The following is a 22,427-nucleotide window of genomic DNA, read 5'->3' as shown; positions in this document are numbered from 1 at the left end:
TTAAAAGCTTATAATTTATATACTAATTCNGGTTACGTGCGATCCCGGTTTAAACAGGTTTTACTGTGTAAGTTTTTATATCGACTTGAATATTAAAACTAAAAATAACGATGCTATTTTTGTCACTAATTTCAAGAAAATTTCGGTTGTACTACAAGAAAAAAAAATATGTACTTTGAATAGGGGCATACAAGACACAAACTTATATTTTTAATTAATACTTTGATCTAAATTCAATTTTACCGAGCTTTAAAGGAAATAAAAGTAGGCCTATATAAAAATTTAATAATTTTAACTACCTAAGCTAAATATAATTAAATATTTAAATGGAACAGTCTAAATGAGGATTATTTTTTAATTGCTTAAAGTCAGAAAAGTTAATTAAATTTAGTTGAGATTTTCTATTAAAATATTACAGTATTAAGTTTAATTATCCTTGATAAGAATTCTTTTGTAAATGTTCGTCCGATGGAGAATTATTGTTTAATAAAATTGAAGACAAAACTGCCCAAAAAGGGTCACCATTTATTATTTGTGTTCCAAGACAATACACTTTTTCGGTGACTGACCTTTCTTTGTAGGCTGCTTGTCGCCGGAAAATTACAAAGAGTCCTTTTAAAAAACACAAAACATATCCAATTAAAATTATAAAAATTTCTGAAAAAGGAACTAGTGACATACAGTTTTCTTGCTTACATCCATCTACACCTTCTTTAGGTGTTTTGGACTACTTTTTATCTACTGAAAACTGAAAGAATTCTTTATTTCATTATTGAAATATATGTCGAGCGTACTTTAAGAAATCAAAGTATGTTCGACTCTCGCTAATCCGGGCACACATTGCACTGATTAGCGAGACAGTTGAACCTAAAGTCTTACTGAAAGCAATACATGACGCCCTGTGCCCTTTGGTATTGATTCTTTTGGAGGCGCGCTGACATATAATACTGTAAACAGAATTGAAACCGAAGTAACCAGGAAAACATGATGTGTGACACTGATTAGCAAGAGCCCACTTCAGCTCTAAATTAATAAATTCATTAATAATTTATAACAGATTTATACATATATAAGGATCATTATAAATTTAAAAGGGCATTATTCTCGTAAATATATTTAAAATAAACATAATTCTGTTTATTATACGAATAAATTATTAAATTATAACAATAAAAATATTAATTATCAGCAAGAAAAGTCTAGTTATAATTGCGTAAAGGACGAGTATAACTACTCAAATTTTTAATGAAAAAAGTTTACCTGTATTCTCTTTCGTCGTCGGACATCTTGGAACGTCTTATCTAAGAAATATATTTTAATCTTATTAAAACTTACATATAGAAGATAATCTATAAATATAACTGTAAGAGGAGAAGTAAAGAAAATATAAACATAAAAATATCTTTCTTTGCTCAACCAAAATGTCTGGTAGAGCGAAAATAAAGGAGTTCCACGGAACTCCTTTATTTTCCACGGAATAAATTCAGTTTTCGTCGATTATTATCGTGTCGAATTTTGTTAATTATAATTAATTTTAACTACAGAAAAGAATATCCTCTCGCTGCATAAATTATATCAATTTAGGTTGTCATTCATAATTTATTTCAGAAAAAAGTCGAGATTTTAATCACTAATTGGTTACGTGAAAGAGTTCTTTCTCCTTTGTGTATGCAAGAACGAATTTCCTCGATATCAAATGTATCCTTGGCTTTCTCTTATCTTTGCTGTATTCTTATAGCTTAGGATCATCAGATAATTTGTCTATTTTAATCTTCAATTGGAAAATGATAAAGAAATTAGATGAAAACTTTCCAAGATTGCGGAAATATCACGAATAATTTTTCGTAAAAGTCAATCTACACTACAAATCTTAGACAAGGATATGAATGCTGCACTTGTTTAAGACGTCCATTTTTTAAATTATTAAAAACTTTAAACATAAATGCTCTTTTTTAAGGAGAAATACGGATTAGAATTGGAAAAATGACCGAAATTACATGAAATGTTCCAATTTTCGAGACTTCGAGAGGCAAAATCGTGATTTTTCTCTCACCAAAACGTTTCTTTGACGGAAACAATTAAAGAACTTTCTTAAGAGTAAAGTATTTTTTAAATAAAGTTTTACTCACTAAGGTTTTTTTAAATGAAATAAATTATTCTAGAAATCGAACAAAAAGCTTATACGAACCTTTCAACCGAAACTTCCCAAAACTCTTCGTTAGATGTCGACACTCGGCTGCTACGTCATCGGCTCCACTTCTACTATTTAGCAAAGACCACCCCCACTCCTGACCAACCCTGGGTCCTCAGTGAGCACGTGCCGGACTCGATCTCACGTGCACCTCAACTTCCATAAAAGGAGGGAGAGAAATCTGAGAATAGACGTTTAACTCGGAATGCAAGCGGCTGGCTATTGTGCACTTTCTCGTGCTTCGTTCCTCTTCTCTCTATTAAATTTTCAGCTTTTTTGACAAATTTTATAAAAAAAATATTTATTTTTGTGTTTTATTTAAAGGGCGGAATGTTTAGACGGAGTTAATACCTCATCCCCCACTCATTCCCTGCCAACAGGAGATGAAAGTTTTGCTAACGTGTACACTTTGTAATTAAAAATTAATCCTTTGCCAAGTATCTTTTTCTTTATCCCTCGCTCCAATTGAGATTTTATTTTGGTTCTACCTTCATCTTTTAAAAAGTCACACTTTCGCACCCCTCTATATTTCCATATATCGGATTTTAAAGGTATAAATCTACAACACGCAACACACATTTGGGTAGAGTCCAGGGAGTTTTGCGGATGAAGAAGAAGAAAATCGACCTCCTACAGAGGACTCGAGGATTTTTAGATCCTTCATCTCGACCTTAGAATAGGAAAAAGGATGAATTTCGAACTTAAAATGTATAAAGATGCGAGTAATCGCTTTCGCCCACATTGCCTCTTCCTATCATCCGCCTATGACGTAAGAAAAATGTAAATTCTTTTAAATTCGTCACAGTATAGCTATTTTTAAAATGTTGTTGTACGTTTATCTGGAAGCAAAATGTAACAAAATTTGCTACTTGAATTCCATATACAGTTTTGCAGTTTTATTTGTGAAATAAACGCTGTTTAAACTCGAGACGACAAGTTACCTTCGCAGATTTTTCATCATCTTCTATGCTTTTATTCAACTGATTCGATCTGAATTTCCATAGAATAAAATGGAAAATACCATTAATGCTCGTGATTATCTTCATATTATATTTTTCTTACATATTTTGTATCAAAAGTTAATTTATTTTAATTAAATAATAAAGTATCCTTTTCGATTTCCTCTTCCTCTGTTCGAGCATTACGAAATGACCTCCAAACAACGGACACCTCTAAATATAAGCCATTTTACAGGAACGTTCTTTTTTAAACAAAAAATTAATACAAAAATAACCTCCAAATAACGGCCATCTCCAAATAAGCCTACTTTTTATATTTCCATCTGGCTATTGTGATTATCCGATCTTCATCCTGTTCTACAATATTCAAGGAGGCAAGGTCATAAAAATAAAGACCCTACGCTCTAGTTTGTTTATCTTACGCATAAATCCATCCCAACCCACTTTAAATATGAATGGGAGGAGGAAGCTTGAGTAGATCCATCTTCCTCCTCCCGAAATTATGATACAGTAAAACCTGCCAAGACGGAACCTGAATATAACGGAAAACTGCTTAAACGGAAAAAAATTCTTTGGAACGAAGCGATTTTCTGTTTTAAAAAACCTGTCTAAGACGGAAACCTCGGGAAGAATATTGGGTTACGTGCGATCCCGGTTTAAACAGGTTTTACTGTGTAAGTTTTTATATCGACTTGAATATTAAAACTAAAAATAACGATGCTATTTTTGTCACTAATTTCAAGAAAATTTCGGTTGTACTACAAGAAAAAAAAATATGTACTTTGAATAGGGGCATACAAGACACAAACTTATATTTTTAATTAATACTTTGATCTAAATTCAATTTTACCGAGCTTTAAAGGAAATAAAAGTAGGCCTATATAAAAATTTAATAATTTTAACTACCTAAGCTAAATATAATTAAATATTTAAATGGAACAGTCTAAATGAGGATTATTTTTTAATTGCTTAAAGTCAGAAAAGTTAATTAAATTTAGTTGAGATTTTCTATTAAAATATTACAGTATTAAGTTTAATTATCCTTGATAAGAATTCTTTTGTAAATGTTCGTCCGATGGAGAATTATTGTTTAATAAAATTGAAGACAAAACTGCCCAAAAAGGGTCACCATTTATTATTTGTGTTCCAAGACAATACACTTTTTCGGTGACTGACCTTTCTTTGTAGGCTGCTTGTCGCCGGAAAATTACAAAGAGTCCTTTTAAAAAACACAAAACATATCCAATTAAAATTATAAAAATTTCTGAAAAAGGAACTAGTGACATACAGTTTTCTTGCTTACATCCATCTACACCTTCTTTAGGTGTTTTGGACTACTTTTTATCTACTGAAAACTGAAAGAATTCTTTATTTCATTATTGAAATATATGTCGAGCGTACTTTAAGAAATCAAAGTATGTTCGACTCTCGCTAATCCGGGCACACATTGCACTGATTAGCGAGACAGTTGAACCTAAAGTCTTACTGAAAGCAATACATGACGCCCTGTGCCCTTTGGTATTGATTCTTTTGGAGGCGCGCTGACATATAATACTGTAAACAGAATTGAAACCGAAGTAACCAGGAAAACATGATGTGTGACACTGATTAGCAAGAGCCCACTTCAGCTCTAAATTAATAAATTCATTAATAATTTATAACAGATTTATACATATATAAGGATCATTATAAATTTAAAAGGGCATTATCATAAATTCATAATTGAATACAGTTGAACCTCCAACAGCGGACACCTAACAGTGGTTATTTATTTATTATTATTTTTATTTTTTTATGTGTTTGCCAGTGGCCGTTTTTCAGAGGTTTGATTGTATATAATTAAGAATTTGTTAATTTGAAAAGAAATATTCTGATAATTTTATAATTCATATTTTTGGGCGATGGAAGCTTAAAAACAAAACTAGACATAGCTAATATCTAATACAGTATATCTAATAATATCTAAAAAAGTGAGAAAAATTAAGCTTCTGTTGATAGGAAAATCAAAATTTAGGAGTATATAAATTAATTTATTTATTAAATTAGATAATTCAAGATATTTTAAGGAAATAACAAAGCTGTAAATACATTACATATGTCTCTTCCTTTAAATGATCCATTAGATACTTGCAATTGCGTTATTTTAATGACTGCCTGTAGGGCCATTGAAAGCTTGTATGGGCTCCAATTGCCCATTTGCAGGCTCCTTTAACCCCCTTTTTTGAACAAATGAAATACAAAGAATGTTTCTTCATCAATCAAAAAAGTAGCCTTACAGATTTTATTTATTTGTTGGAAAAAATAGTATTAATTTACACGGGTAGGAAACACTACAAACTCCTGTTTTGGGAAAAAATCTTCTATCGACGATCCTGAGCGTAGGTGTTTGAGTTCTCTGTAGAAATAATTATTGGATAAGTCTTAACCAAATTTGGTATTCATACTGCCCTGAGTATGCGATTTCCATTTTTGAGAATCAATTTTAATTAAAAATTCAGCCGCCAGCACAAAATCTTGCACCGCTATCCATATTACGTGCGTTTTCTAACGTATTTCGCGTATAAAAGGAGTTTCACAATTCTTTGACGGATAAAAAGTCATTCGTTAGAATATGTTAGATATGCACATTATAGATATAACAGCGCAAAATTTCTCCCTAGCGGCTGAATTTTGAAGTATAATTTTTTTCCGAAAATTGAAACCTCATACTCAGGACAGTATTTATACCAAATTTGGCTGACATTTTCCCAACAGTTCTTTCTACAAAGCTCTGACGCCTACTCTTTAATTAANCAGACGATAATAAACTCAACTTACTAGCCTAAAATCTCCGTAGCGTGTTGCCAGGCGGCAGAAAGCATATATATAATTATAATAAAGTTACAATAAATTAAGTTAATATATAATTATATATACTGTACCTAATTAATATATAATTATATGTACAGTACCTAATTTATATATAATACTAAACAGACAATAGCAAACTCAATTTAGCCCCTCTGTAGCGTGGCGCAGGGTCGGAGGAAAGTAGTTCCACTGCTCATCCACTATTGGTCCAGACTCTATCAATCTTGTCGCGAAACAACGTTGTAGGAGCTACCTTACACGAAAGTTTCTACAATTTTTTCACTACGTTATAGGAATTGTCGTCATAGGAACGTACGTTATAGGGGGGTCGACTGTACTTAATACTAACTACAATAAATTTTTAAAAATTCCTAAAAAATACTGGTATAAATAAAAAACCCAGGATTTCATGGCAATTAAATAAAAGACTTTCAATAATTAAAGTCAAAGCTATCAAATAATTTGAATATTAGGTATCACTTTGCTTATTATAAAATTTAAAATACTGTAATCTTCATAAAGCAACCCTATAATGGATTAAATACACTTAAATGTTTACAAATCATAATACAAGTTCTAATGAAAATTATCATTAGATAAAAATGCCAAAACTATCTCCAGTTTGTGAATTAATTTAAAATTGCAATATTTTTTAAAATGTATTTTACTCAATTAAAAATTCATGTAATTAAGTATTACAATTATTTAAATACTATAATAAATACATCATAATATTAAACATAACATTTATTGCATAAAATCTTACTGTTGAAAGTTTAGCTGCACAGATTTCATGCACATGTACACAAGATTTTATATTAAAATATGAAATTAAATTATATAAGTACATTAAAAACATGTAAAATATTTTTGTCTTTTAAAAATTGCACTTGATATGTATATGATAGCAAGACTCCAAATCATATATACTGTATGTACATTGCAATGTTATCATCTAATTTTACTTGTCAGCATAGATAAAGGAAGATTTTCTAAGTACTGACTTCTTACGAGTACGGCGTAACTGCTCTGCGTGAACTTCACGACTATAAGAATCCACAGTTTCCAAATTGAAGGGTGAAGATTTCTGGGTGGAAGAATCTATAATATTGTCTTCTAATGAAACTGACTGAGAGTAGTCCATTACTTCAAATTCTGAAGGAGAAGAGGAACACATGTCATAGTCTGAGTCCCACTGCAGATTACTATTTAATTCTTTTTCATCATCTGTCATACTAATGGTATTATTATCCTCAGATATATTAAATATTTCTGTAACTTTAACATTCTTGTCATCTTTATAGAAAAAGGCCATTACTGCCTCGTTGCTATTTGTCACTTCTAGTGCTTGTTCAAAAGAATCTGCATTTTCGGGTTCTATATACTCAATATAATCCTTTTCCCAATCCAGTACTTTGCTTGCTATATCAAATGGATTGGATTCTGTGCTATTATTTTCTAAATTCTTGAAAGCATCAATGACAGTCTTCTTTTTCTTTTCAGTGATGACATTAGGTTCAGCCAAGTCAACAGTAAATCCAAATTTCATGTTTTTGATCACCCTCTCAGGCATAATCTCCACCATGGATTTTCTTCGTATTGGTTGCTGGCAAGGAGTATTTCCAAATCCAGCATAAGACATTCGTTTCTGCCTGGCAGATTTGTTTCTTTCAGTCCAAGATAATTCTTTATTTCCAGTAGACTCAATCAGATTATCAAATTCTGGTAAAATGGAAGACATATCTTTGTTCGCATAATCAAATTCAGTAATAGCCAACTGACAGGAGAACCTGAAAATACAAAATAATTAGTGTAAATTAAAATAATATGTAAATTTTAAAAATATTTTAGACTTTAGTTTAAGTGCAAAAAAAAAAAAAAATTAAATCATGATTGATCATTATATAAGTATGATTATAATTTATATGTTCTAAAATTTAATAAGTAACTGAAGTACAGTAATATTAAAATATAATTTATTCATTTAAATCATTAAAGGTAATTAAATTATAAAAAAAAATTTAACATTGACTTCTTCAAATTAAAAGTTTGAGAGAGTTTTAGCCACTTTTTAAACAACATTCATTCATAGCAACAAATCTATGCAATTAATGGATATGAAATAAAAAAATGACTCGTATGAAGATTTAAAGAAGTCTATTCTCAAAATGTAAAAAAAAATATTTTTTCAGAATTTAAATACTTATGATCAATAGTTTCTAGTTATAGAAAATTTGATACATTACAATAATATGCAAAATCATTTTATAACATTGCATTTATAAATAATTTTCCTCAATTCCCTAAGCACTTTTTTTGCTCCTTCTTTCCTGTGAGCCCTAAGAGAGTCTTTTTTCCTATACCCATTGAGGGCCAGACCAACAATGGGTAGTGAGGGATGGGGTCCAACATATCTGGAATGGATCATCCATGAAAAACTCTTAGAATTTTTTACTGTCTAGATTTGATCTTGGGCTCCAGGCATTAGCTGAGGCCAAAGTGGCTAATGTCTTTTAACTGCCTTGGAAATACAGCAGTCACTCTGAGTATTTAAAATAAATACTTAGATTAATTTATAGATTAGTTTTATATCAATCTTCTCAATTGTTAAACCACTTGTATCCACCACATAAATTTATAAAAAGTTTCAGAGAAGCCAGGAAATACCAAGATTGGTAATAGAAGTAAAAATGAAACTTAACATTACATAAAAAGTTTTAATATTTCATATAAAAATGATCAAATATTGTTTTAGGCTTTTCCTATTTCATAAAACAACTGAAAAATGAAGAAATATGATCAATATTTTCTAAATTACCTTTCTCATAACAATAAATATATGCACAACCTATTCATGGTTATAAATAGTAAGAATACTGGACTTATTTGCATTTGAAACAAAACTCATTTATAACAACTAAACTATTCTACTTGAGTTATGATTTCTAAAAAGAAATTGGCTAAATCACTGTAACAGGTGTCTCTATATATTCCTGAAAGCATTACTCCTCCAAAAAATTGGAGGCAATAAATTTACATGCAATCAGCATTCACAAACATACAGCCATTTTGTAGGTCCTCCTTTGCAGCATACACATTGACCTACACATCAATGTGACAGTCATGGTAAAGATCTTGTGGAATGTTGATCCATGTTTCCTAAAGAACTGTCTTCAGCTGATCATTTGTTTGGTCTTGTGTTTTTACACCTCTTTCTTGAGGATATGTCAAAGATCTTTGATTAGGTTCAGATCCAGAGAATTTGGAATCCTGGATTCGATTTTGGAAAAGCCAAGTACTAGTGGAGCACAATGTGCAGCTTGGTAAGATCTTGCTAGAAGATTGCATCTTCCTGTGGCCAAAGATGGACTACGAAATACAGTAAATGATAATGCAAAATTGCCTGGTAGCATTCCACATTGACAATTCCATCATTCAGAAACAAATCACCAATGCTGGAATATCTAAAACACCTCCACATTCAAACCATGCTTGGTAACTTGACTTCCTGCTTCACACAGTTTTAGGTGAGTTGTTCATTTGGCTGGTGTCCAGTATTTCCATACATGACTGGAAAAGGTGACTCATCATACCAAATCACCCCCAGCCATTGAGATAGTCCAAGACAGGTGGTCGCTTGCCCATGCAAACCACTTCTTTTACTGAACTGGTATTAATATAGGCTTTTGCTTACCCTTGTATGAATTATATGCCATGTCACATAATCTGCTGCTAGCAATTCATTAAGATACAGGCCAGCCTATTTGTTCACTCCACAGTTTTTGCTATATTCATGGAAGCTTCCATGAATGTACCAAGTTGATATTTTATGACAAGCCAATGGAAAATTCAGTCTTTCCTGACAGCAGTCAGTGGTGATCTGCTATTACTGCATCCAGGTGCTGTAGAACCAGTTAATGTCTGAGAAAACTTCTGACAGACTGATTCTGACAATAAACTGGTTTAAACACAATTCTTAATCAATCAGCTGTATAGTTGTTTCATTTTGTTGTTTCTGGAGGATCATATAGTATATTTGCAATCATAGTTTTGTCTTGCCATTTTTACATTTTAAACAAAGAATACACAAGATTTTATCCATTTATTTGCACATTGCAAACTGGACAATACACAAAGCAGCAAAATATTTGCATATCCAGCCGAGGAATGTCTGGTGAATGCTGTTTGTGTGTAAATTTATTGCCTCCAATTTTTTGGAGGAGTAATGCTTTCAGGCATGTAGGGAGACAATTGTTACAGTGATTGAGCCAATTTTTTTTTTTTGAAACCATAGCTCAAGTAAAATACTTTAACTTTTTGTTAAACAAATTTTGTTTCAAAGTAAACGAATCCAATTTTCTTACTGTTTTGTATTAACCACAAATGGGGTGCATGTATATTTATTGTCATGGAAAAAGAACTTAAAATATGACTGATTACAATTATCAAGTAAACAACATGATCATAGAACTATATGTAATGTTTAAACTAATTAATTAATTAGATTTAACTTTAACTAAATTTAATTAAAAAATTCAACATATAATATAAATATACTTGAAATAAATCAACAATTAACACTTACTTTGCACTGTATTGATGCCTTTTGCTATCAAATTTATTCAACAATCCTTTTGCTAGTGATACAAATCCATAAAGACTATTTTTCATTTCAGCTTGTATAAATGGTAATAATTTCCATACTCTATAAGGAAATAAAAGTGTCGTGTTAAATATTAACTATTTATAATAGACTTGAATACTGATTCTTAACTATTAAAGATGTGATTAAGTTATAAATAAATATTTATTTTTGAGATTACTGATACAAAAGTACACAAAACTAAATTCATTTTTTTGTTAAAACTGTATCAAGTACTGTACAGGTAACCCCCGTATAACACGGTAGTTACGTTCCAAAAAATTGCTGTGTTATGCGAAATAAAGAACTAGTACGAAAAGAAGGGTTAGGTTCCAAAAATTAAAAAACATGCTATTATATTTTCATAATTAAGATAAGAAAATTTTAATAAAGATATTTAAGTGATACATATTAATATAAATTAAATAATGTTTTCTTCATTATCACTAAAAGCACTATTAACCGATGATAACTTGCCAAAAAGAAAACGGCGGGTTATCCTTATCCTCTGAGCATTTTTCTGCATTATCAACAGATCCATGCTCTAAAATTACATACATTTTGCATCAGACCCTTTTGCAAAATGTATGTAATTTTAGATTGCTTGCTTCCAGTTAAAAGATCTTCATAAATTTCCTCATATGGTGCTAAGCACTTATGAAGAATAAAGCAACTATGAAATAAGGGAAAAAACATCTGGCAACATCAGAAGCAGAAGCGTCCAGATCTGGTAACATGAAACAAGTTTCCAGAAGGACCATGTGTATCAACAGAAGGCGAGAAAAGAAAATTTACATACATAAGTAATAATAGTTCACGAAAATAATAATTTTTGTGAACTATTATTACTTAAGTATGTAAAAATTTATTACATTTCATGTTGTACGAGGGTTTTACCCAATTCTCGAACCATGTCAGAGTGAATCCGTGCTATAACAGTACCGTGTTATATGGGGGTGGTACCAATTCTCGAACCGTGTTAGAGTGAATCCGTGCTATAGAAGTGCTGTGTTATATGGGGGTTAGCTGTACTTTGAAAAATCATATTTTTATATAATAAATTTTTTTACAGAAGAAATAGATGAATTTATAAAATTTACAGATATATATTTTTAAAAATTTAAATCTGACTATTTTATATTATCTCAAATTTATATTTTCCATTCATAAAATCAGAAATTTCATAAAACTTTTATTAGTAAAATTAAAAATAAAGTTGTAGAAACAGACTTAATTTTAAGTTTGTTTTCAAAAAATATTAACTTTCCTGTTAATTATCAGCCCTATCTGTCATATTATCACAGTTAAATCAAGGTAATGTTAAAGTTTAAAAAACAAAACTTGACTGTTGTTGGCCTTGATTTTAAAATTAAATTTTAAACTCCTTCATATTGAAAAATGTACCTTAACATTAATTATCTGAATAAAATGCTAATGTCTAATGAAAAGCAAATCAAAATCTATTTAAAATGTAATGCTCAATAAAATATTCGAACAAAAATATTTACAGATTTGTTCTTCAATGTATAAAAACAGTAATCTTAAAACTGAATCTAGTATTCTTAATCAAAAAGGTTTTTTTAATTTTATGTAAAAGTATATTTGTAACATTAATTATAATAAAATAATTTTGATTTTATTAAAATTTTAAATTAAAAATTTTTAAATGTAAAAGTATAACTATAAATATAATATTATATTGGGACAGTTCATAAAGATCAGCAAGTGTATTCATCTTTGGTAATAATTTTGAAACAGTTAAATTACTGAAGATCTGTAATTTAACTGAGCCTCAATCATTAAAGGAGAAGAAATCTTGATATAAGAAAGACAATGAAATGCTGTCTATTAATAGCATATCTAGAGGAGATCAAACAGAAAAGTATAAAATTATCACTTGTCTGAGATCATTTCAAAACAAGCTAAACATGTTTTATAACCTTGAAATGCAAAATTATTGTTCTAAAAATAGTCTGTATCTTTATAATATACAGAATATTTTTAGAACTATCAGAATACAGAATATCAAATAATAAAATCTTTACAAGTATTATGCATTGCAAATTGATGATATAGAAAAAAAATTACATTATACAAAACAAACTCCATTTACTTAAAAAACAATCATTTTAATCCATTAAATATAACATTGCTAATAAAAAAGTTGTAAAAATTGATAACTAAAGGACCACAGTATTAATCTATTGGTATTAAAAATGAATTCAATATATATTTTGATTTAACAACCCAAAGAATCATTACAAAATTTAAATTTATATTTAAATTATTTTGATAATTATTAACTTTTAAATATTTTTAAAAGATATAATGTGCATTTCAATAAGAATCAATCATAATTTTGCTTTTGTACATTAAATAAATTATATTTTAAATATTTTGTTTGAAATATATATTAATTCTATTTGATTAACTAAAAAATATGTTAATAATGACTTATGACAAAGATAAATATAATATAAAAGAAATGAAAAACAAACAAAAATTTCTAGAGCTATTGTTTTTAAAATAAACCCTGGATTCATAAAAATTTAACTTATTAAAAGATGTTAACAGTAAAAATGTTCATGGTAAAACTTGTAAAATGATTTTTTCTTACATCACATCTAAATTATAAAAATTTTCTAAATTTGATTTTAAAATTTGCATTGAAGGATGAAGAAGTTCCTCAATGTTGTTGTTTTTAGTTCATAAAACAGGTTAAAAACAAAAATGGCTAGATTTTGTTTAGCAGTTTTTTAGATTTCTTGAACAGTTTAGTTTTGAGATACTAACTTTGTGTCTGTGATCAGTAATCTAATTATCATAATTAAAAACAACTTATTAAATAGGTGAAATTTAAAACGAAAAATCTGTTTGATTTAGTCAAACTCCATTTATATGTTTTTCATGGGAACTGAGAAAACTCTCATATAAGTGAGAAAAATGTATAAGTGAAACTACTTTTGCTTTAAGAGTGACTTTAAAAGTCACAAAAGTATAGCGCAGCACAAATGAATTTGTATACAGGGTGTATCAGAATGACATTTTAAAAATTTGGGGATTGTAGAGGATGAAATTTTGAACGCTTTGATATAAGGAACCCATGGCTGAAAATGTGATATAAAGTTTCTACAGCACTTTGCACTTTGCAGTCAGTATGCTGAATGAAACAGCAGAATACAGTATTTATGACAAGTTTTATTGACAAAACAGTAGAGTACAATCAAACTGTACGTCAAATCAGTGGCTGCACTACTTTAGAGTAAATGCTCAATGTGACGACCACCAACTTCGTTACATAATGTGCAACGACTAACCATGTTTTGTCTGACTCTCTGTAAGATGCCACGCTCCCTTCTGATGATATTAAATGCTGTAAAGATGCGCTCCGTAAGCTTATGAACTGTTCCTACAGGTGTTGCGTACACAAGGGACTTTACATAACCTCAGAGGAAGAAGTCAAGAACAATAACATGATGTCAATGGATGGAAGGGTAGCTACCAAACTGAAGGGATGTCAAGCACTTCCTACTACTGTAGAAACTTTATATCACATTTCTGGCTATGGATTCCTTATATCAAAACGTTCAAAATTTCATCCTCTACAATCCCCCAAATTTTTAAAATGTCATTCTGATACACCCTGTATAATACTGTACTTCTTAACAAAACGTTTCAATTTACTATATGCATGATAGATTTGAACAACATAAATCCCATACTGGTACAATATGTGACATTAATTATCTCTTCCTGTTTAAACTCCACTCACACGAAAAAATGATGAGTCATTCTAAAGCTTAGCTTGCATTGATAGCAAACAGTGAAAATGAATGAAAAACTGGAAAATGATTTTCATTCACATAGTGAAATTGGTTTGCACTACAAAATATGAAAAGTGAAAATTTTCAATGTGTTGGACCAGTAGAGCTATTTGCTAAATGGAAAAATTCATCAAAAATATCATCACATGTAAGTACATGATATGATTTGTTCTGATTTTTGCAAAAAAAGTGAAAAAGTGAATTATCATTTAAAATTTTTCCATTTCAAAGTAAAAAAATGCATAAGTGAGAAGAAAAGTGCTGTAGGACACTGAAAAATATGACATGTAAGTGCAAAGTCATTCAAATGAAAAATGTGTAATTAAGTGCTTTACAATGGAGAAAGCACCATATAAAAAATATTTAACATATAACTGCAAAAAATGTACAACTGAGAAACAAATAAATGGGGTTCAACTATCAATATATATGCTAATAATCTTTAGAATGATATCAGAAATGACAAATAACTTGTATATCAATGTAAAAATAGTTTGTGCATTTCATTACTAATTATAATATAAGTTTATAAAGTTTGAAAAACAATTTGCTTACTTCCAGGCAACAGAAAAAGTAAGTTCAAATGGCAGAACATAAGGAAGAACAAGGAATGGTAATATTTTTATTGGATGATGCCTAAAGAGATAATTGATAATGCCTTTGTTTACTTTATCAGAAGCTTCTTGAATTGCTAAAAAAAAAAAAAATTATTATTATATAAAGTTTGAAATTATTCAAAATCAAATATATGAAAAAATATAAGTTAATTACCTTTAACTACAGCTTCAGGTAAACTATCTAATAGTGCCATTTGACGTCTATACCTGCAGTCAATACAATCATCATCAGGGTGTTCATTTCTAATTTCAGTTTCTTTAGTCTCAACCTGTACTTTACTTTCTGCTATACCAAAACTAGACTGAACTGCCAGACACCTTGTGCATGATATTATGTCTGAAAATTAAATGTAAATAAAATTTATTATTTTATAATAGCAATAAACTATAATTATTCATTGGTTACCCAATATCCAATATATATTACTATGTTAAAGTGACAAGATTATTTTTCTTTCAGTTTATTTATTAACTATGTAAAAATAGAAGTAGCAAACTATCAAAATGTAACTTTAATTTAATCATTATAATTTAGGTATTATTACTATAATGGTGTTTATGCAGTGTATTCTATACATCATATATATTGATGTCTTATATCTTGCCTTTGGTCCAGCATAGCATAACTACAGAACGAAAAATGTTTTGTTTACATGTTCTGTGTATAAGAATTTCCTATTAGCATGTGTTATGGCAATCTTCTGTAGTGTGATGTTGTAAAGCTCTCATGTTTCTAGACTTTTTTGTAGTGTATGTGGTATGACACCTTTGCAACAAAGACTTGGAACAATAAATACTTTATTATTTTTATATTATTACTAGCAAATAAGCCTGGTGTTGCTCAGGCAAATGATTTGGATGATTTGGTAAATATTGTACGTTTGGAAATTAAGTTATTACTATCAAAAACAAAAAAAATCACATCTAAAATAGCACAGTAGAAGTCATTCTTCAGGTTAAGCCTTAATCCTTTCCCTCTCCCCCACAGGGGGGAATTTCGAAAAATCCCTTCTTAGTGTGCATTTTCATGACATACTCTAACTATGTACCAAATTTCACCTCTTTAGGTTCAGCGGTTTGCTCTGGGTAATGATGAATCAATCAGTCATCCAAGACATGTAACATGTAATTATATATATACAGTTGACCAACCCTATAACATGAGTTCCTATAGTTCAGATTCCTATATCACGGCAAAAAAATTGCGACAGTATTCGTACAAACATGCTAAAAAAAACTCCTATAATTCGGTAAAACATCATCACCGACTCGTGTCACAACAGGATTGGTCGAATCTAGATCAATAGCGGATATTGCACAAACCGTTGAGTTTAAACGAGCAGCAAACCTACTAAAAACCATTTATTTAACGTCCATAAAAATTATATTTATATTAATGATGTCTCCAAAGTTCAGCGAACTTTTTGCAGAAAAATAATTCATCAGGAAGCACGCGAGCGCCATTTGATGACAAGCTCCACGACAAAAACAAACTTAAGCAATGGCGTAGTCGAACGGTGCACACTCGGTAAGTAATCTACAATTTTTTGTTTATAGCATAGTTTATATGGATTATTCCCAAAAAATTATACGTATTTTGGAAATGTTGAGTCAAATTAGTCTAGAATCGATTAATTTTATGGAAGAAACCTTTCAAACAGCCATAGTCCGTAAACTGCATACATGCCGGGCTGTGATTGGCTGGACTTGTAGAAAATGGATTCATAAAAACCGGAACGTATCTACCTTGTTATAGGGAGGTCGACTGTACAAGCCAAATTGTATGTAAGTTGTACAGTACATACACTAAAATTAAGCTTATTTCTAACATTTATAAGTAATATGTGCAAAACATAAACCATGGGCTGGATTTAACTATGGGACCATAGTTTGGCCACCACTGATATAAATTTACATTTTTCAATTCTTTTCTAGGTACAAAATTTTTTTTTAATTCTATTTTAAACTGTCAACTAATAATTGAATATTTAAGCATATTGAATATTTATAAGAAACTCACTAACAAACATCGAACAAATTACTTGTTAATTTAGAACATTTAATTAAAAATTATTTCTTAAAACTATAAATCAGAAAAGAATAGTGCACCATGTAACTCCAGCAGTATATTAAATATACTGCTGGAGTTACAAGGCACATTGTTTCTTTTGTTTATTTCTCCAGTTAGATCTAACTTACTTAATAAATCAGAAACATAATTAATAGATTAAAAACAAAAATTGTTTATGAAATATGATAAACTAAAGAGAAATTATCCAGACAAATAAAAATTTAAATATTTTTGTTCTAATTATTATTGTCATAATAAAAATCAAATTTTATTGATTACATTTTCATTGCAATTTAATTATTTTCTTAATAATTTAACTACTTACTATTTCTCTGAAGAAATTTTAAAGCATCATCAAATCCTTGCTGACATATCTGACTCAATATTTCAGGATGTGGAGGAAATAAAGTACTTGCAAATCTATACAAATTACCAACTGAAATCTAAAAAAGTTTAATATAATATTTATTAAATAGTTAAATAAATATTTGTTATAAACAAATTAATACTTAGTATTTAGATTTATTTTTATCAAAAAATTAAAAATAAATTTTTATTTTCCATGTATTTTAATATAATCAGTATTAGTGAAAAAATCATTACATTTTGTTTTAAGCAATTGTTTAATTCCATATACTAAAATTAAAATTAATTATATACATATTTTAAACCATAATAATATAGTCTTTTACATTAATATCTTTAACAATTTAAATTCTTTATATTTAATTAAAAAAAATTAGTTACACACATAAATTTTTAACAATTTTTTTTTTTACATTTAAAATAAAATATTTCAATTCATAAACTAAATAATATTTTGTTTACTGTATTTACTTGCATATAAGATGACCTCGCATATATGACGAGGTGTGACTTTAAAGATCAAAATAAAGAAAATTAGATTTATTAATAAAATTCTAATTTTATTTCATTTAATCACAAGTAAAATATCAAATGAACGTAAATGCACACATTGTCCCTCAAAAATTATTGGCATTTTAAACTTTAAGGAAAAATCTTGTAAAATATCAACAATATAATTTGTTCATATAAAGCTGACAATCTGGAACCTTTTTTTGACCAATTCATTTACAGTCAAATCCACTCTCTGTCAATTGCACTTATCAGTTCCTCTGAATTCTGATTTCTGAATAATCATATGTTTTCACATGGGAATGGATTAAAACTTATATTGGGTTCCCATGTGATTTTGGAATTTCAATCTGTAATTCAATTCAAAAGCTTTGCTTTTCCTATTGCTATTCATCTTTACTCCTGACAATATACATGAATGATTCAAACAACAGATAAAATACTTATGTTTTTAAATACAAGAGGGTGAGCATCTGGTAAAAAATGTGAATCGTGTATTCACATTTTTTTACCAGATGCTCACCCTCTTGTTCACAAAAATTATGTGCAAAAATGCAAGGGATCTTTCGCTCATACGTACAGGACAACCTAGGTATTTGAAGCTGTGATAAATGAATAAAAATCTTGTCTTGTATGCGAGTAAATACAGTATATTTCATATTAACAGCTTTTAACAATAAAACTATTATTATCTGATAATACAAAAATGCCAAAAACAAAATCTGAGAAAAGTAAAGTAGTATTTAGACAAATAGTATGTTATTAAACTTTAGGCCAAATGTTGTAATAAATAAAGTAAACATGTTGTCAGATGGCATTAAAATCCTTTTTTATAACACAAGTACTTTCAATGATACAAAACTGTCATAATCAGGTTAATGAATATCTCAAATTTTGTTGTAAATTTTAAAATTCTCAGCATTTTGTTATATAAGATTTTGTTGTAAAAATACTTGTGTTATAAAAAAATTTTTAACACCATCTGACAGTGTGTTTACTTCATTTATTATTGGACAACAATTTAAAAAATTTGTAGACCTATAAATTCCCACTGTTGTCTGTCTTTCCTTAATCTTGAGAATGGAATTAGTTAGACAAAAGACAAGACCAGATATGGAAAGCTTAGGTGCAAGAGGTCTTGAATAATTATATATGCACTTCTGGTTTGCACCAGAATTCACGTTATTTCAATTCAAACATTTTCTCATGAAAATTGTTATATAGACGACCAGCACAACTCTATTGTTAAAAGAAAATATGATGTACAGGGGCAAGCCACTACTAATTTGAGATGGCGAGCATATATTTTAAATTAAATAAATTTAAAATATGATTAAATAATAATAAAATGATTGATTAAAAATTATAGCCAGGCATTGTGAAGATGTCACAATAAATATTTGCTTGTTGTAAAATAGTATTTTCTTCAAATTAAAAATTCCATCAAAATTTTTTAACTTAAAACAAACTTCTATTCATTTGCATAAATCAAATATGATTTATCAATAATCACAAACCATATTCAAGCATCTCAAAATTAAAATCAACAACAATATTCAATGTCTTTTTCATACGAAAGGAATAATATTGATACTGTTGTTTTCATACATATTTGCTGATATAAAGTTTAGGATTTCAAAAATAACTAAAAGTTACTATATTGATTGATAATCAAGACAGTTAAAGATTTAACACTCTGTATCATGAATATGATCAAACATACTGAAAAGTAATTTTTGACGAAAGATAAGATCTGTTGCCTAATAAAATTCCAATTACTTGATAAATGATCCGAATAAATGTTTCAAAAGATTATATCCAATTAAAAAAAAACAAAAAAAAATGTGTAGTGATGTAGATGTACTGTACATCACTATACATTCTATTTTTATTCTGTATTATACTCTGTACTATTATAGCACAGAGTATAATACATGGAGACCAAACTCTCCATATAACAGGAAATTACTACAACAAACAGTGAACAAACAGTAGCACCACAAAACTACATGCAACATAATAAATTAGATTTTGAGTAAATTAATTACTTTCAAATACAACAATATTTGCATTACAGTATTTATACTTCATGAAACTTTAAATGTACAATGCTTGATGTATCTGAAACTTGAAGCAAATGAGTTTCTAGATTATCCGAAATTTCATTTATCTGAAAGACCCTAGCCCATCAAGTTCAGATATTCAACTTTCCATTGTAATTAGTTTTGTTTAAACAATCATTGTTAGCAATTTTTTATTTTAAATATATAAAATATAAAATCTGAATATTTTTCTCCTCTTAAAAAAAAAACATTTAAACAAAATTATTATTTTAAAGTCTCTAAATCTAACTTTTAATCTTTTAAATTTTATATAAGTCCAAAGCTAAATGTTAGTTGCTTATATAAAAAAATCATTACAACTTACAGCAATACTGGTATTGGACATGTGTAACTGAAGTACATTAGATGATGTGTCTTCAGGGCAAATATCACTCTCTCCAGCAAATGGAGAAACAGTTATTGTATTTTCATCTAAAATAGGCTGATTGTTACTGAAACCTCCATCTATGTAAGACTAGAAATAAAGAAAATTAAAAACAGATTTTTATAAATGTAACCAACTATACATTTTATCATAAAATAGTTTAATAATAATGGTCTTTTAAAAATTTTTAGTGTAGAAAAAGATAATAAATTTAACAGTCAAGAGTAACAAGTCAAGCACATTATTTAAATTAAAAAACTTACAAAAGGACTATAGGCAGGAACCATGTTTTATTCTTTTCCATTAAATGTATTATTTTTAGACAATTCCTGTGTAGTTATTAAATTTATTTGTAAGGGTATTTTGTATATTGTTGGCATTTGAAATAAATATCCATTAAGCATATGATTTTATTTTGTTTGAGAATAATGACTGATATCTGATTTATTGTCATGGACTGTTTTGTTTTATCTGTAATTAAAAACTACCCATAATTATTATAAAATACAAATGCAAATTTGTATGATAATATATATTTATTTGTATGTATGTGCAAGATTTAATATAGTTTATGTTTATTATTTGATTTTTGATCTGCATTAATACTACATTTACTCAACAAACAGGTATATATGGTAATATGGCACCTTGAAGCAAAAGTGGATTTTGCACCCTATGTCAAGTTCATCCTCCCAAATAAAAATTCCAGAGGTACAGAGATACAGGTTAAAACATTTTATTGATAGTCACTTTTACAGAAACCTCCTCCTATTTAGATTTAAGATAATTGCATTTTCCTTGCTTTCATTTGATTAGTGCACATCTTCAAGGATTTTTTTTTGTAATTTCTGTATTTTACATTTATTTTTCCATTTTCTTTTATTTTTTTGTTTCATTTTTTTTCTTTGTTTTTAATGCCTCTGCACTTTCAGCATCTCATCTTGGGCCATGTGCCCCATTTGTCCCATTAAAAAGCTGACCGATGACAATAAAAGATAATCAAGATAAGATTTATCCCAACAATAGAAATCAAGACATGTGCATAAGAAATTTGAGTTAATTTAGATTGATACAATGTTATTCTTCTAGTTATTAATTCCAGAAGAGGACACAAGCAATACATCTACTAGGATAGATATGAAAATTCTGCAATTAGATGTTTTGCAGTTATAATTGCTGGCATTAATTAAACAATAACATGAGTGTCTTCAGTAATATCATAAAAGATCTTGCACTTATGCAAATTTCTTGCACTTTTGAAAAATATACTGTAAAATTTTGCTTATTTGATAAAAGTTCACATAGAAGTTTATTAATAAAAGTATGGGAAACTCATTTTTCTTACATACAATTTGACTATCTGTTTTCACTTATTTTTTATAAATAGTAAAATATTATTTTATATATTACTTATACTCAAGTTGTTTTGAATGAAATGAGATAAAAATTATGTAAAATCAAAAAACAATGTGTATACAAAACAAAATGATATGATGTAATGCCACTAACCTACTTAAAGGTTAATTCCATTGCAGAAATAGTGCTAAAATAACCCAGTTATTAGAAAAGCGATTAGTATTAGCTAACTCAGTTCCATTCACAGGCTTTGTCAGGATTAACTTTCATCATGTAACTGTAATATAAGGACTTGCATCCTGATGTAATATATTATATTGCTTCAGGTATTTGTGACATTTTCCATATATTAAAATATACATTTACATATGATGTATCTTCTATAATTTTTCGTGTTTAAGACCTGGTTTTGTATAACAATTATGAACCAATAAATCTCCAAAACAGATATCCCTAAGATAACCAGTAATTTGACCCAGTTTTGCCTAGAGATGGGCAAATACTATCCACAAATACTTAATTACTCTAAAGCTGAGACTCCACTAGCATAAAAA

General features: G+C 28.7%; 1 protein-coding gene and 1 long non-coding RNA gene across 2 annotated transcripts in view; both read right to left on the bottom strand.

Moving 5' to 3' along the window:
* Nucleotides 1-1,268: 1,268 nt before the first annotated feature.
* On the bottom strand, nt 1,269-2,463 carry LOC111623237. The gene is made up of 2 exons (XR_002756413.1): nt 2,189-2,463; nt 1,269-1,301 (listed from the first exon to the last, which is right to left on the bottom strand). It is a non-coding gene; the product is annotated as an uncharacterized LOC111623237 (long non-coding RNA).
* A 4,271-nt stretch (nt 2,464-6,734) lies between these two features.
* LOC111623246 (patatin-like phospholipase domain-containing protein 2) overlaps nt 6,735-22,427 on the bottom strand; it is a 34,080-nt gene continuing 18,387 nt past the window's right edge. Inside the window, exons 4-9 of the mRNA XM_023365745.1 lie at nt 20,458-20,607; nt 17,480-17,597; nt 15,238-15,420; nt 15,022-15,157; nt 10,586-10,705; nt 6,735-7,790 (exon numbers count right to left, since the gene is read on the bottom strand). Coding sequence (XP_023221513.1) covers nt 6,962-7,790; nt 10,586-10,705; nt 15,022-15,157; nt 15,238-15,420; nt 17,480-17,597; nt 20,458-20,607 — 1,536 coding nt within the window. The 3' untranslated portion in view covers nt 6,735-6,961. The remainder of the gene's footprint in view (nt 7,791-10,585; nt 10,706-15,021; nt 15,158-15,237; nt 15,421-17,479; nt 17,598-20,457; nt 20,608-22,427) is intronic.

This window comes from Centruroides sculpturatus, unplaced genomic scaffold (assembly GCF_000671375.1).
Source record: "Centruroides sculpturatus isolate CEXI.00-Female unplaced genomic scaffold, Cexi_2.0 scaffold262, whole genome shotgun sequence".
Taxonomy (NCBI): domain Eukaryota; kingdom Metazoa; phylum Arthropoda; class Arachnida; order Scorpiones; family Buthidae; genus Centruroides; species Centruroides sculpturatus.
Note: the sequence above shows the minus strand (reverse complement) of the source record. Positions and strands in the feature narration are given on the sequence as shown.